This window comes from Pollachius pollachius (assembly GCF_949987615.1).
Source record: "Pollachius pollachius genome assembly, chromosome: 1".
Lineage (NCBI taxonomy): Eukaryota > Metazoa > Chordata > Actinopteri > Gadiformes > Gadidae > Pollachius > Pollachius pollachius.
Window position 1 is genome coordinate 51758808 of NC_136934.1, and position 16684 is coordinate 51775491.

Below are 16684 nucleotides of genomic sequence, written 5' to 3' on the forward strand. Positions count from 1 at the left end.
ATAACCACATGGGCGTTGAAGCAAAGCAAAGGATCTCAGCAGTACCTGGTGTCACATAGGTTGTTTTTCTTGGGATGACCTGGAACAGCACAAACCAGTCATCTGCAACCCTCTCCAGAACCGGTAGTATCTCGGGTGAGCCCCTCGTCTCTTCCGGTGCAAGACGTTCCTCCTTTACCATCACCTCCCTCTCGTCCTCAACTGCTTGGCTTTCAATCATCTCTAAGGAATGACTCTGTTTTGCCGTCTCCTGGTCGCTGGCCACAGAGGACACTAATGCAAACACATTCCCGAGATGAGACACAACTCCAGAGAGACAACATGTCACAAATCACCTAAACGTACAATAGAGAGGTAGCCAGCTAATCATGATGGGGAAGAACTTGAGTTGAGTTTAGAAATACCTGGTGGGACAAATGGGGTTCCTCTGGGAATGACGTACAGCAAGATAAACCAAACATCCTCCCTGCCCCCAAAGACCTCTGCTCCTCTGGTGCTCATCTCATCAACCAGGACCTGTGTTCCTCCAGGGTTCAACTCATCAACCAGGACCTGTGTTCCTCCAGGGTTCAACTCATCAACCAGGACCTGTGGTCCTCTTGTGTTCAACTCATCAACCAGGACCTCCCTTCTCCCCAAAACCTTTGTTGTTATACTCTTGGAGGTAAAGTATTCTTCTGCTGGTACTGTAGAGGCTGCGTTTAAATAAAGAGTATGAATATCACATTCCTTATTGATGGACTTCAGCTGTAGTTAGAGATGGTCATAAGGGTTGTTAAGTGTTTTAGAGGATACATACCTTGTGATTTGTAAACAGCCTTGTAAGGTAAGCGGTCAAACAGCTGGAACCAGAAATCATTATCATCAACCTGTGATTCCTGCAGGGGTATATTGAACCCCTCTTCCTGAAGGAGTATATTGAACCCCTCTTCCTGCGGGGGTATATTGAACCCCTTTTCCTGCGGGAGTATATTGAACCCCTCTTCCTGAAGGGGTAGATTGAACCCCTCTTCCTGCAGGTGGATATTGAACCCCTCTTCCTGAAGGGGTATATTGAACCCGTCTTCATCAAACACAGATGTTGTTCTGATGTCTCTTTCAATTTTCCATCCCGATACCGACGCTGGCTCTGTCTCTGCTTGTTCTTGCCAACTTTCCTGGACGACAGTGACCATCTTTCTAACCTTCCTCTGGCTCACCACGACGTGAGCGTTGTCGTCTACCGACCCAGATTTAAAACTCTCTTCAACCTCCCACTCCCCGAAAAACACCCGTTTTATTTCATCTTCCAATTCGTCAACCCCATCTTCCTCCAGCGTCTTCGCCATCTCCATCTCTACCTGTGACCTCTCTGGTTGAACTTCCTCTTCCTGTGCCATCTTATCCACTTCCTCCTTCCCTAACTCCTCCTCGAGGACTTCCTGGATCCTCTCTGCTAGCTCGTCCACCTCCTGAAGCCTCTCTTCCAGAACCCTGACCTCCCTCAGCCTGTCTTCCAAATCCTCCATTTCCCTCAGCTCGTCCACTATGCCCAACGCCTTCTGCAACCTCTCCATGACCTCTGTGTCTCTCACAACACCCCCCTTCACGGCCTCAGACCGGGCCTGGGCTAGGGAGGAGGCGAGGGAGGAGGCTAGAGGAAGCAGAGGTAGGAGAGGAGCTTCATAAGTTACGAGTATTGCTTTACAGAACATCTGAGGAAAAGGTTGAGATTTGATCACACATCAAACAGGTCACAGTTTTACAAAACCAACCACTCACATGGACGCGTTTCCTCTTGCTTGATGGTGAAACTCGGGTCGAAGTACTGGTACCAGTCGTCTCGCTGTTTAAACGCTGGTTGTAATAGTCTTTCCACAGAGCTCCTGTTGGTATAGCCGAGTCTTGCCGAGGACACTGACAAAAACAATTGTGTGATACCTTTTTCATCAGACATAGGCAGCATGTAATACTATATAGCGGTGGTGTCATGAATCAGCCAGCATGAAACGTACTGGGAAAAAACACATATCGACAGCAGATAGGGGGAGACATGTTCACATAGCAAGAGGACTCATTAGATACCTGGCTGCTTCACGGCCTCAACAGACGGGATAAAGGGAAGAGAAGGACGGCGTCGAAGCAACGGAAACCACAGGTCCTCCGGCCTCTGGCCTGGCTGCCACCAGTTGGCGCCATACTGACCGGACCAGGCCCGGGCTGGTGTACGGCCAGACCGCAGGCCGGCTGAGGGGCAGATCACAGCTTCAACGCGATTGGATGGTGGTCGACGTAATGAAAGCGATGTTAGAAAGACAAGGCGTACACGGCACATAGCTGAGCATCCGATACTCTGATGTTAGTGCTACGCATGGAAGATGGGGAGACGTGGATGTGTTGGAGTCATGGGAGATGTGGTTGTGTTGGAGTCATGGGAGATGTGGTTGTGTTGGAGTCATGGGAGATGTGGATGTGTTGGAGTCATGAAAGCTGAGGAGATGTGGATGTGTTTGAGTTTTGCCGGCTGAGTCACAAATGCGTCAAAGAATCCCAAAAGCGTGACACACGGCAATCTTGGGTTACTTACCCCTTGAGGTCCAGGATAGGCAGGATGTAAGCAGCCACAAGCAACGGATGCACACGGAGATAGAGCCGTGACGAAGCACAATGTGACCATTCAATGAAATCACAAATATCATCAATGACGGAGTGACCAATCGTGTGTGGGAGGTCGGGGCAGCCCGGGAGAATGCCAGGCAAAGCAGAAAGTCAACCATAACCTGTCAGAACCATAGGACGTTGGCTGGTCGTCAAGGAGACGGGGAATGAAGAGCGCACGCATACAATATGCCTCGTGTGCATATAACATGTCATGTTACGCCAAGCAAAAAAAACGGCCGTTTGTTAGTGAGGCGGAAGGAAATGAAACGCAGTAAGCCGAGACAAGACAAGACAACGCCCCGAAGGGTTCCCCGCGCGGCTCCTCTGTACCTGAAGGCGCCGGAGAGGGGCGTGGCTGGTCGGACTCCAGCACCAGGAACCAATCATCTACCTCAGATCTGCGGGCGGCTGAGAGACCCATCTCCAGCTGCGGCGGTAGGAAGAGTTAACTAGAGCCTGACCCCTCCCCCCCAGCGGCCTGGGACCCGCGGCAGAACGTGAGCGTACCTTCGTCCAGGTTCCGTGAGAGCCTCTTGCTGGCGGAGCGGGTGAAGCGCGGAGCGGGCCGGTCGATCATGGAGCTGGCCTGCCGGCTCTGGGCCTGGGTGCGGCCGCTGTAGCGGAACTTCGACCCCAGGACCAGGAAGCGCCGGGACGAGGGGGGCTCGACGGTGGAGACCCTGAGGGAACCGACACAACAGAGAACCCGTCAGGTATCTAAACTACAGCATCGACCGCTCACTGTGGAGACCCTGAGAGAATCGACACAATAGAGAACCCGTCAGATACTTAAACAACAGCACCGTCCGCTCTACGGTGGAAACCCTGAGGGAACATTAACATATGCACTGACATTTAATGCATTTGGCAGACGCTTTCATCCAAAGTCACTTACAATAAGTACATTGGTCCTAAGAAAGAGAAACAATAATATATCGCTGTCGGTACTGTAAGGATGTTCATAGAACCAAGTGCCAAGCACTAACAATCTCTAGGTTACCTCATTCCCCGTATACAACAAAGATAGCTAGGATAAAGATGCTACACAATGCTAAGTACTGTACATCACTGTACAACATCACAACAGATAAAACGTCAGATGTTTTAACTACAGTCTTGACTGCTAGATTAACCCTTCAACCCTGATTGACATTCCCCGTGGCCCCCATTCTCACGACACCCGTAAAGACCCTGTTTACAGTAAGTGTTTGACATCACCACTAACAGCCAATAATCTCTGACCACCATAGCCCTGGCTACCCTAACACGGGACCAACACACTGGGAGGTGGGGCTTTCCCCGGGGGAACTACTTTAGAGATCACAGCGTTGATGAGGGTAAGAGGTTGAGTGACGGGATCCCATTAGCAGGGATCAGGAAACAGAGAAGCCTGGTTACCTGAAGAAGGTGTGGTGCTCCACAGACACTTTCCACAGCTTCTTGGAGGCCTTGTAGTTGGGCAGCTTGAAGCCTATGGTGCTCTCATACTGCTCTTGCTGTGGACCAAACCAAGAGCTGTTACTGGCTGATATAGCATGACACACAGCCTAAAGATTGAACTGGATTAAATACTGAGAATCTGCATTTTAAAGCGTTGTAATATTCAAATTCATAATTTAATATTGTAAACGTAAATCCACATATGTTAAATCCTGAAACACAATTCAATTTAACGCTGTGTTTCAGCATGTACAGTGCGTTGTTCAAAAATCGACCGTACAGCACAAAAATTCGGAGGAAACCTGAGGAAGACACATAAAAATTGGCAACTACACAACCACACTAAAATGTACCGTCAAATGGACAGCGGCGGAGGAACGGTGGACCTTACCTCGGACGGGCGTATCTTAATGAAGAAGCTGCTGCGCTTGTAGGACAGCTTCAGCACTTTGGGCCAGGGGAAACGGTTGATCCGCAGCTTATCTTTGTAGACCATCAGCCCCCCGGAGCAGACCCCCAGCGTGATGTCGACGCCCTCCAGGTCCTACGTCAGACACACACAGTTGGCATCGCTTGTTTCCTTTTAAGTATTCACATGTGTAGCGCTGGAGGCAATGCCATTGGCTCTGACTTTAAACATGTTCCACCCACTGGCCACTAGGAGGCACTGTAACCCGCGGTGAGGGTTATGGCTATGAGGTCCTTATTGTAACAGGATAACCTTGCAGCAAACTTATAACAGTATGAAAACTGGAATTGCAAGTCTCTGTTACTATGCAGACATGCTCATACTCATTATAACATTATTGCTTTATAAATAATATATTTTTGCCAACATAATAGTTACTTCCGGAACTTGCACAACGATTACAGGCGTTGAATCATTTGATTGGTGAACTGTAAGTGACTCTAAACAGCAGATCCGACTCATTGCATAACCCGGTCCAGACCTTGGCTTGGTGGAGGTCCACTCCGTACATGGACAGCTTCTTGGCATTCTCCAGGAACAGCAGGTCCGCCTGAGCAGGGCTCATGGACCTGGGGCGCACGGCACAGAGAAGAGAGAATAAAGACCCTAGAGCAGGGGTCGGCAACCCTGGGCACGCGTGCCACCGCTGGCACGGGGCAGCATTTGACCGTTTTTTTATTTTTTAAAAAAGTTGAACTTTAATTTTTATTTTATTATTATTATTAAAAGATTTCACCGCACAATGCGGCAGCATAATCATTACTACAGATTTTTTTTGCACTTTATTCGGTTTGGGGCATTTCCTCCCAGTGCAAATATGTTTAAAGTAGTTACAGAAAGCAGTGTTCTGAAATGGGATCAATTAATAGTTTTTAAACTTATGTTGTGAGTAATAGAGAAGAAAATATTAAAAATATTGTTGCAAGTGGCCTGTATGCATCGCCTGGTTTTGCAAAGCTGTACATCTCTTAAAGATATTGATGTGGATGGTTCCAACATTCTCATATTTTCTCGTTTTTTACATTTCTCAAAGTGCAAATATGTTTTTGAACGACTTTCTGAAAATGGTGTTTTAAGATGGGACATATGTAATTATAATTTGTAAGCCCATGTTGCAAATATAACAACCAAAAAAACCTTTAAAATGTTGATGCATGATTGTGGACTATATGGAAATAGCACCATTCCAGGTCTTCTGGAAATGTTTTTGGTCGCTGTGTCATAATTCAGCTTAATTTTTAATATATTGTTGCTTAAGGCACACTCATTAACGAGTAAATGTCAAACTGGCACTGCATGTTGAAAAGGTTGCCGACCCCTGCCCTAGAGTCTAAACGCGGCAACACCCCCGAAGGACTCCCTGAGCCGTCACGCGGAGGGATGCCGTGTTCCCGCTATCGTGGTCACACACACACACACACACTACGGTGGCGCCCGATAAAGGCCTGTCCGCTCTTATCTCGCCCAGCCAGAGCACGGTGAGGGACCCCCTCCCTCGCCGCGCCGCCCCTGCGGCCGGGCTTCACCTGTAGGTGCGGTGCAGCTCCATGACCTTGTCCTCCAGCTCGGGGCCCTGGCCCGGGGCCAGGCTGAGCTCCCTGATGTAGTCCTGGCCATGGAGCTCCGGGTCGTACTCCCCCAGCTCCGACTGGGCGGCGTAGGAGCCCAGCAGGGAGAGGGTGACGAAGGAGCAGGGCAGCACGCCGCTCATGATGTCCTTCCTCAGCTGGAGGCACAGGTAGTACCTTCAGGAGAACCACACGCTGGCTTTAGAACAAGAGGCAACAGGTAGTACCTTCAGGAGAACCACACGCTGGCTTTAGAACAAGAGGCAACAGGTAGTACCTTCAGGAGAACCACACGCTGGCTTTAGAACATGAGGCTAACAGGTAGAACCTTCAGGAGAACCACACGCTGGCTTTAGAACTTGAACAGGTAGTACCTTCAGGAGAACCACACGCTGCCTTTAGAACAAGAGGCTAACAGGTAGTACCTTCAGGAGAACCACACGCTGGCTTTAGAACAAGAGGCTAACAGGTAGTACCTTCAGGAGAACCACTTGCTGGCTTTAGAGCAAGAGGCTAACAGGTAGAACCTTCAGGAGAACCACACGCTGGCTTTAGTACAAGAGGCTAACAGGTAGAACCTTCAGGAGAACCACATGCTGGCTTTAGAAAAAGAGGCTAACAGGTAGAACCTTTGGAGAACCACACGCTGGCTTTAGAACAAGAGGCTAACAGGTAGTACCTTCAGGAGAACCACACGCTGGCTTTAGAACAAGAGGCTAACAGGTAGTACCTTCAGGAGAACCACACGCTGGCTTTAGAACAAGAGGCTAACAGGTAGAACCTTTGGAGAACCACACGCTGGCTTTAGAACAAGAGGCTAACAGGTAGTACCTTCAGGAGAACCACACGCTGGCTTTAGAACATGAGGCTAACAGGTAGTACCTTCAGGAGAACCACACGCTGGCTTTAGAACATGAGGCTAGCAGGTAGTACCTTCTGGAGAACCACACGCTGGCTTTAGAACACGAGGCTAACAGGTAGAACCTTTAGGAGAACCACACGCTGGCTTTAGAACACAAGGCAACAGGTAGTACTTTCAGGAGAACCACACGCTGGCTTTAGAACACGAGGCTAGCAGGTAGTACCTTCAGGAGAACCACACGCTGGCTTTAGAACACGAGGCTAGCAGGTAGTACCTTCAGGAGAACCACACGCTGGCTTTAGAACACGCAATGGTGAGACTTACAGCTTTTATCAAGTCAGAGCTAACCCTTACACTAACGGGGAACCACTAGGCTAATAACCACTAGGCTAACCCTAACACGAGAACAACTAGGCTAACCCTAACCCTAACCTGAGAACCACTAGGCTAAACCTAACCCGAGAACAACTAGGCTAAACCTAACCCGAGAACAACTAGGCTAACTTTAACCTGAGAACCATTAGGCTAACCCTAACCTGGGAACAACTAGGCTAACCCTAACCCTAACCTGAGAACCCCTATGCTAACCCTAACCCTAACCTGAGAACCACTAAGCTAAACCTAAACAGAGAACCACTAGGCTAACCTTAACCTGAGAACTACTAGGCTGAACCTAACAGTAACCTGAGAACCACTAGGCTAAACCTAACCCGAGAACAACTAGGCTAACCTTAACCTAAGAACCACTATGCTAACCCTAACCCGGGAACAACTAGGCTAACCTTAACCTGAGAACCACTAGGCTAACCCTAACCCTAATCTGAGAACCATTAGGCGCGAGACTCATGTGGCTCGCCAAGCCTTAATTAATAATTATTATGCCCTAATAATTATTAGATAATGATTATTATCATATTTACATAATTCATATAAATACTCAAAATCGTTTATATTTAATTTATATTGCTAAAGGACTGGAAACTGCCACCAATCTGCCAACACTGCTAGTAATAGTAGTAGTAGTAGTAATAATAGCGTAGTAGTGGTAATAGTAGTAGTAGTAGTGGTGGTAATAGTAGTAGTAGTAGTAGTAATATCTTAGTAGCATTCGTCACGACCAACAACACGCGAAATTCCCAGTAAAGTTCAAGTATTTAAACTTTGAAATAATCAAACATTTTCAACGTTCAATCACGGTTATTTCACCGTGCTTTCATCAATTCGCGCCACCGTTTTTCCCGGCAGAAAATCTGCCTCTATTCACTTCTTTGCGTTGGCCTTTAATGGATTTGTGCCGTGCCTTAGTGAACGCACCTGGGAGACAACTTCTACAACCTCTAACCCGAACCTGAGAACACCGGACTATAGGTTGGCTGTATGAATCACAACACAAGGTTAACTTAGTAGTGAGAAGTCATCATTAGTTAGTACTAGGTCATCATTAGTTAGTACTAGACACAGAGCGTTATGTGTTCAGGGAACTGGTGGTCATCATTAGTTAGTAAAGGTCACAGAGTAATCTGTCCAGGGACCTGGAGCTCCTCATTAGCTAGTACTAGAGGTCGTCATTAGTCAGTACTAATCGTCAAGGTCACCATAAGTTAGTAATAATTGTGGAGGTCATCATTAGTTAGTACTAGAGGTCATCATTAGTTAGTACTAATCGTGGCGGTCATCATTAGTTAGTACTAGAGGTCATCATTAGTTAGTACTAATCGTGGAGGTCATCATTAGTTAGTACTAGAGGTCATCATTAGTCAGTACTAGTCACAGAGGGATGTGTTTTCAGGGAGCTGGAGGTCATCATTATTTAGTTAGTTATCTGTTTTCAGGGACCTGGTGGTCAGCATTAGTTAGTACTAGTCACCTGGTGATGTCCTCGGTGAGCTGCGCTGGGTCTGGGGGGTAGAACTTGACGCTGAAGGTGAACTCGTACACGGCCCCAGAGACGTGCTTCCTGATCTCCTTGGCCGCGTCCAGCCAGGTCTGGTGAACGGTTGGAGCAAACGTTAGTTTGGACGCTTTTCATCATTTCTGACATTATCACTGCTTCAGCTGTCAGGTGGACTACCTTGTTGGTGGGAGTTTCCCAGTTAGCCAGGCCGAAGTAGTCCTTCTCCACCAGGTTGAGGTGGTCACACACTCTGGTGAGCAATTCCTGGCCTTTGGCATGTTTCTAAAGGACAGACAGAGAGAAGGACATATACATAACGACAGCCAGACACAAAGAGAAAGATTGGTAAGTATTCAGGATCAGTATATCTGTGCAACTCCTTATATTCAGAACTTAACCCTACCAGTGAAAAAAGCAGAACAGAATTTAAGACACAGAAAGTAGAAATATATGAAGGATAAAAGAAGAAATGGACTTTTCTTACATCAAGTTCACACTCGAACTCGACGTCATCCAACAGAATCACTTTGCACTGCATGGTTTTTAGTTTTCTGGAGATGCTGGCCTCCTCTGTCTTCTTCTGGGCTTTCTCCTCTGGAGACTTGTCCTTCTGGGATTTGCTCTCTTCTGCAGTCTTGTCCTTTTTCTGGGATTTCTTCTCCTCTACAGACTTGTCCTTCTTCCCCTTGTCCTTTTTCTTCTCCTTTTTCTCCTCCTTCACTCCTTCCACTGCAGGTTCTGCTTCCTTAGCGTCTGGTTTCTCCTCCTCCTTCCCGACGGGCGCTGGATTCTCCTGGTTCTCCTGGTCCTCCTCCTTCACCACCTAGACAGCACAGCATCATACTCAGGTCAAACACAGATCTGGTTTAGGCTACTGCTGAACATAACGTCCTGATTACTAGCATCATGTTGCACGGGTTAATCCAACTGAAGACAAGAATGCAAATGTAGCTTGAAGACGATATGATATTACATAAAGCAAGATGAAGATAGATAAAAGTCTAGTATTAGCAACGTCAGCTCATCTGGGCTGCTTCTCTTGGGCTGCTTCTCAATTACAATTAGTGCATTTAGCAGACGCTTTTATCCAAAGCGACTTACATTGGTTAATACACACATTGACACACCGACGGCAGAGTCAACCATGCAAGGCGACAGCCAGCTCGTCAGGAGCAGTAAGGGTTAAGTGTCTTGCTCAGGGACACATCAACACTCAGCTAGGAGGAGCTGGGGATCGAACTAGCAACCTTTCGGTTACGAGACAACTACTCTACCTCCTGAGCTAAGCCGAAAGGGCAACACTTTCAACAGAAAGTGTTGCCCTTCTACCCTGCCTCCTAGCCTCACATTTCCTGCGTCTCCAACGCTACTTCGTGCGACATCTGCCGGGGCTCAGATCTGAACCGTGTGGCGCTCACCTGGTTCTCCGTGCAGTCGATGGAGTTCTGCTCTGGGGGATGTTCTATCTCCGGCTCTGTCTTCAGCTCCGCCTCTGGCGCTGCGATGGGAGCTTTCACCTGCCCCTCGGTTGGCCCTTTCGCCTCCTTCTGACCCTTCTCCTCCGCCTTGTCGGCCTTCTTCACAGCAGGCTTCTCCTTCTCCTCTTTCTTCTTGGCCTCCTTTAGTTTCTCCTCCTTCTTCTTGGCCTCCTTTAGTTTCTCCTCCTCTTTCTTCTTGGCCTCCTTTAGTTTCTCCTCCTCTTTCTTCTTGGCCTCCTTTAGTTTCTCCTCCTCTTTCTTCTTGGCCTCCTTCAGTTTCTCCTCTTCCTTCTTCTTGGCCTCCTTCAGTTTCTCCTCCTCCTTCTTCTTGGCCTCCTTCAGTTTCTCCTCCTCTTTCTTTTTGGTCTTCTCCTCTTCCTCTGCTTTCCTCTTTGCCCTCTCCTCCTCCTTCTTCTTGGCCTTTTCTTCCTTCTCCTTTTTCTTCACCTCCTTCTTGTCAACCTTTTCTTCCTCCTTGCTCTCCTTATTTTCTGCTTCTTCCTTCGTGTCCTTCTCCTCAGCTTTGGGTTCCTTCTCCTCCTCAACTATGGTCTCCTTCTTGACCTCGGCTTTGGGCTTCTCCTCCTCAGCTCCTGGCTCCTTCTCCTCCTCAGCTTTTGGCTTCTTCTCCTCCTCAGCTTTTGGCTCCTTCTCCTCCTCAGCTTTTGCCTCCTTCTCCTGTATCTCCTCTACCCTTTGCTCTGCCACCTCTTCCTCCTTTTTTGCAGCTTTTTTCTCCTCCTCTTTCTGCTTCGCCTCCGCCTTTTTCCGACTGTCTTTTCTTTTCCTTTTACCTCCCTTCTTCTCCACCTTCTCTTCCTCCTCCTTTTCCTTCTCCTCGATCTTCTCCTCTTTGTCTTTCTGGGCCGGTTTTACCTCCGCCTTCTGCTCCTCCCCTTTGGCCTCCTTCTTCTCTGTTTTGGCCTCCTTCTCTGCTTTGGCCTCCTTCTTCTCCCCTTTGGCCTCCTTTTTCTCCCCTTTGGCCTCCTTCTCCCCTTTGGCCTCCTTCTCTGCCTTAGCCTCCTTCTCCCCTTTGGCCTCCTTCTCTGCTTTAGCCTCCTTCACCCCTTTAGCCTCCTTCTCCCCTTTAGCCTCCTTCTCCCCTTTAGCCTCCTTCTCCCCTTTAGCCTCCTTCACCCCTTTAGCCTCCTTCTCCCCTTTGGCCCCCTTCTCCCCTTTGGCCTCCGGCTGCTCTGCCTTCCCCTCTTTGACCGTCTCCTTCTCCTCAGCCTTCGCCTCCTCTACCTTAACCAGTACTTTCTCCTCTTTGTTTTCCTTCTCCTCGCTGACCTTCTCCGCCTCGAAGCCCTCTCCCTCGGAGCACTGGGAGCGCCGCTTCATGAAGTTGGAGAAGAGGCGGGAGAGGCCTTTCCCGGCCGAGGTGCGGGTCCGGGGCCTCAGCTGCACCTCCTCTGTGGCCCCCGCCTCGGAGGCCGGCTCCGGGGCCTTGCTGCTGGGGGCTCCCTTCTCTGCTGCTGCTGGAGCCGCGCTGGTGGACTCCGGCTTCCCCTTGTTCTCACTCTTCTCCTCCTTCCCTGGGTTCTCGTCGTTCTCCGGCTTCTCCTCGTTGTCCTGCCGGGGTCCCCGTTGGGGTTCGGCACTGCCGGACTTCGGCTTTCCTTCAGTGTCCGCCTCACTCACCGCGCTCGCCTCTGTTGTCATGGTAGCCACTGGGATGGGGAAGAACGGGAAAGGCAGGGAAGGTCAGAGCACGGCTCAATGGGTTAATGCGCTATATTTGGAACACAACATCCCAAACATGCAGACCTAGGCAACAATCCGGACAAGTAACTTGGTAACCACCCAGCACCGCAGGACAAACACAAGCTGCACTATCACCCCAGCCCTGTGTTGTCATGTTTTAGTGAGTGTGTAGTTATGTTTGAGTGTATGTGCTGGTGTAGGCGTCTAAGTGTAACTGTGTTTTAGTGAGTGCTCGAGTGAGTGTGGGTTTTAATTGTTTAATTGGGATATTGTGTGTGTGTGTGGTTGTGTGTGTGTGTGTGTGTGCTACAGTTTCATTGTGTGTGTGTGTGTGTGTGTATGCATGAGAGCTGATTAATTATTCTCCAAACGCTCATTAAAATATAGGAAGACAAAGGAAGTCTTTCTGCTCTCCGGCAGCTTATTAGGACTTCTCCTCTTCATCAAACCCAGACAAATACCCTGTCTCCTCTTCATCAACCCCAGACCAATACCCCTCCTCTTCATCAAAATGAATAATCGTGTGAGTACTGCAATGCTTGCGTATTGCATGTGTGTGTACTGCATGTATGTTCTGCACGTGTGCGTCCTTCATGTGTGTACTCCATCCGTGTGTGTTTACTTCTTGTGTGTGTGTATGTACTGCACACGTGTGTGCTGCCTGCGTGTGCTGCATGTGTGCTGGGAACGTACACATGCAGCCCTGTGACATAACCCCAGCGCTCCGCTCCTAGGCGAACTGTAGACAGCAGTAAAATCACAGACAGCTCAGCGCTGCCTTGCACTCGTGATGCTCCGCTGAGTCCAGAGTCTGACCAGTGTCCGACGGGGCAGGGTGTCCCTGTCGCTAAGGCCTATGTAGGCTAACTCTAGTCTGGTCTTGGACCGTTTTTTTCGAATAGACAGAGGGCGAGGGAGGGAGACAGGGGGAGGGAGGGAGACAGGGGGGAGGGGCTGAGGAGTCGAGGGGGAGGGGCTGAGGAGACAGGCGGACTAATAGGCCAATCACCCAGATGTACAGCCCCCACACTATGCATACTTCTATAGAAATATAGCATAGAGCGGTATTTAATGTAATAGGACAACGGGGAGGGGGGAGGGGGGGGGGGGGGGGGGGGAGACCAAATCCTCTTCAGCACTCCCATTGTTTGTCCTGGGACCAGTAACTGTGTCACTAATCCAGGGTCCCCCTCCCCCCTCTACAACTCTCAACCCCCTACTGGGCTGTGTCCCACCCAGGTCACAACACACACACACAACACACACACAACCATCCAATCAGGCACACACAACACACACACAACCATCCAATCAGGCACACACACACACACACACACACACACACACACACACACACACACACACACACACACACACACACACACACACACACACACACACTCTGTGCATGCATCAGTGGTCGCGGGTCCTCTGGGTATTTTAGCGCTCCGTCATGTGAACGGTGATGTCAGGAGGCAGACGCCGCCTTAATGGAGCAGCTGTGGCGACTGCCTCCTCCATTTTGAGTGTTCCACCTAACATCTCTCCAACGGCCAGCTGAGCAGGTCCGGCGCGTGACCGATGGGGACGGAGACGTCCTCCTCCTCAGATCCATCAGCCATCATTAAAATAGGCGACACACTTTTGATTAAGGGGGAGATGATTGAGGAGAATGCGGAGCCGTATTGTCAAAACGCTGACATTTGTGTCTACGAGGGAGCCACTGATTAGCTAAATAATAGATGAGCAGGGCCACTCTCCAGCAGGCCTGAGCTCACAAAGAGAGTTCATCTGGTCCGTGGGGGGGCTCACCCTATCCTAGCCCAGGTTACACATGCTATCACTGCAGCTGAAACTAACTCACATTACATGGATGGGTGTGGACATATTTCTGAAGCATCATTGACGTTTATTTTTGATGAAATTGAGGCAAAAAAAATGTGCCTTAATTTCCAATGATTAAAGAGCAACAATTTATCATATTCAATTGTAGATAGTTTTACAAACAAACCAAAAAAGTCAAGTGGGCTATACCTACCGGTAGACTACAATATCTCCGAGTAGGCTAGCATATCTACCAGTAGACTACCATATCTACCAGTAGCCTACCATACCTAGACTACCATGTCTACCAGTAGACTACCATACCTAGACTACCATGTCTACCAGTAGACTACCATACCTACCAGTAGGCTACCATACCTAGACTACCATGACTACCAGTAGACTACCATACCTACCAGTAGGCTAACATACCTAGACTACAATATCTCCTAGTAGGCTACCATATCTACCAGTAGACTACCATATCTACCAGTACACAACCATATCTACCAGTAGACTACTATTACCAGTGTTGTCCATTCATAGATTTAGTGTGGCAGTCTGCCACAATACCAACATTGTGCAACATATTGATTTTCTATCTTTTTTACTGTTTAATTGGGTCATATAGTATTTAATTGCAGAGCTGTGCAGGGCATTGATTTGTTTACTACATGGGAATGATCTACCAGCAGACTGCCATATCTACCAGTAGACTACCATAGCCACCAGTGGGATCTTGTACCCTTGACGTTAACATCAAAACATGAATTCAATAGATTCTAAATAAAGCAATGCTTGGCTTAGAACGCACAGAAAGGGCTGTCTGAGAGAGAGAGAGAGAGAGAGAGAGAGAGAGAGAGAGAGATGAAATAAGCTGAGTGGAGATGAGAAGGCTGAATAGAAAGAGCTTGCAGATGAGGAGGTATAAATAGCTCCATATGCTGAGGGGCAGACACTCGTTAGTGAGCCTTTCTGACAAGTGCACATCTATTAATGTTCTCCGCGTGCCACACACATCCATGCAAACACACACAGGATCAAGCTTCTTTAAGCTACTACTATTGATTTGCATCTGAATTCGAATAGTGTTGTCTTCCTTCCCTGACCAATCACAACAGAGGATCCGCCTCGTTGGACCTGCGCAGTCAGAGGAGGAAACGAGGCTTATGGAATTAGAAGAGTTTAGAGGTAATCAGGTCTCAAGTGACCAAAAGAGATTATCTCCCTCTATCTATACTCATCTATGCACCTATATCTCCATCCATCATCTATCCATATGTCCTCATATCTCCATCTATCATCTATCCCCATCAATGCACTCATATCTACATCTATCTTTCCCCATCTATGTACCCATATATCCATCTATCATCTATCCCCATCTATGCACGCCTATCTCCAACATCTGTGTGTTCTTATGTATCAGTGATTTCTAACCAACGCAGTTGAGTCGTCGTCTCTTTAGTCCGTTGTCATAACGCGGCAGTTGATTGGACATTGTGGTAGACATGAATGATGGTGTTCCCTGCCCTCTCTTCGAGGCGCCCCTCCCCAGTGACGCCTGAAGAGGGGTCTGTGTACACTGGAGGACCTGAGAACGGCTCCTCTAGCTCCGAGCAGGGCCTGTGCGTCGCAACGTCTCCTCCCAGTGATTGCAGACATTTATGGAGCATAGGAATGTAATTCATTACTTAGATAGTTACTGTATGCTTTTTTAGCCATTGTATAGTAATTTGTCGTCAAATTATTTATATATTTGGCAATATGGCAAATGCTTACCGTGGCAAAACAGCATTTTCATTTGCCTCGGTTACGATATATTTCTGTCTATTTAGGTATCACAGGACTACGACAACCCTCCAGTCTTCTCAATATGGCGATGTCTCGCCAACAGCCATGATTCATTCTGATTTCCAAGCGCTATACTGGTAGGCCCCTTATGGCAGGAGTGCAGGCCAGGAATGCCTTTGTTTAGAAAGACAGTATTCTGTTTGCTTATGAGCGACCCACCGCTGTTTTCATATTAGCCTTCAACAGGAGCTTTGGATTATTTTCTCATTTATATTTCCTACTTTGTCTCCAAAGTGGCAGTGATTGTTTTTCTTTTAGATAAAATCATTAATGAGCAGGTAGGGAACACATCATCCTCTTGGTAGATGCTTGCAGGTAGACCGTGGAAACAGGGTCTCAAACTCACAACCTTTTGCATGGTGATCCAATACCCTGACCGCTTTAACCTGCCTACTGATTTGATAATGCCGTGGTTGATTAACTTATGAGTGATTCATATGCATTGGTTTAAAAAGTTACAGATTTGGATGAACAAGATGTTGGTTCAGATCTAGTCCGCTAAGCATTTAATGTTGATTGAAATAAAATCATGCTTATTTGTACAGACAACAAACAATACTTATTACTAATATGAGCCATTACGAACAACTACTCTATTAATATTAACATTAACCAAGACTAACAACTACTGTAGTACTATTACTAATACTAGCCATGACTAACCACTACTCTACTAATACCAATACTAGCCATGACTAACCACTGGTTAGTCATGGCTAGTATTGGTAATAGTAGACTAGTGGGTAGTAACCACTACTCTAGTAATACCAATACTAGCCATGACTAACCACTAGTCTACTATTACCAATACTAGCCATGACTAACCAGTAACCACTCCTCTACAATGACTAACCACTACTCTACTCTACTCTACCAATACTAGCCATGACTAACCACTACTCTACTACTACTACTAACCATTACTCTACTCTACCACGCCCGACCTAAAAG

At 47.9% G+C, this 16684-nt stretch overlaps 2 protein-coding genes across 7 annotated transcripts in view; both read right to left on the reverse strand.

The window, feature by feature from the left end:
• LOC307072872 (protein 4.1-like) overlaps positions 1–11381 on the reverse strand; it is a 27982-nt gene extending 16601 nt beyond the window's left edge. For 4 of the 6 annotated variants that reach the window (XM_079732412.1, XM_079732411.1, XM_079732410.1 and 1 more), the window contains exons 1-7: positions 3148–3289; positions 2971–3067; positions 2065–2244; positions 1762–1896; positions 800–1633; positions 405–695; positions 46–273 (exon numbers count right to left, since the gene is read on the reverse strand). In XM_079732412.1, the coding sequence (XP_079588538.1) occupies positions 46–273; positions 405–695; positions 800–1633; positions 1762–1896; positions 2065–2244; positions 2971–3061 (1759 nt within the window). In that variant the 5' untranslated portion in view covers positions 3062–3067; positions 3148–3289. Of the gene's footprint in view, positions 1–45; positions 274–404; positions 696–799; positions 1634–1761; positions 1897–2064; positions 2245–2970; positions 3068–3147; positions 3321–4038; positions 4137–4471; positions 4625–5030; positions 5119–6075; positions 6295–8846; positions 8966–9050; positions 9156–9357; positions 9697–10291 lie in introns of those variants that run through there. The other 2 variants (XM_079732415.1, XM_079732413.1) reach the window with 2 other exon arrangements.
• LOC307092078 (uncharacterized protein) overlaps positions 10217–16684 on the reverse strand; it is a gene marked incomplete at its 3' end in the record, with an annotated part of 12821 nt that continues 6353 nt past the window's right edge. The window contains exons 2-3 of the mRNA XM_079758964.1: positions 11366–12021; positions 10217–10519 (exon numbers count right to left, since the gene is read on the reverse strand). Of these exons, the coding sequence (XP_079615090.1) occupies positions 10217–10519; positions 11366–12013 (951 nt within the window). The 5' untranslated portion in view covers positions 12014–12021. The remainder of the gene's footprint in view (positions 10520–11365; positions 12022–16684) is intronic.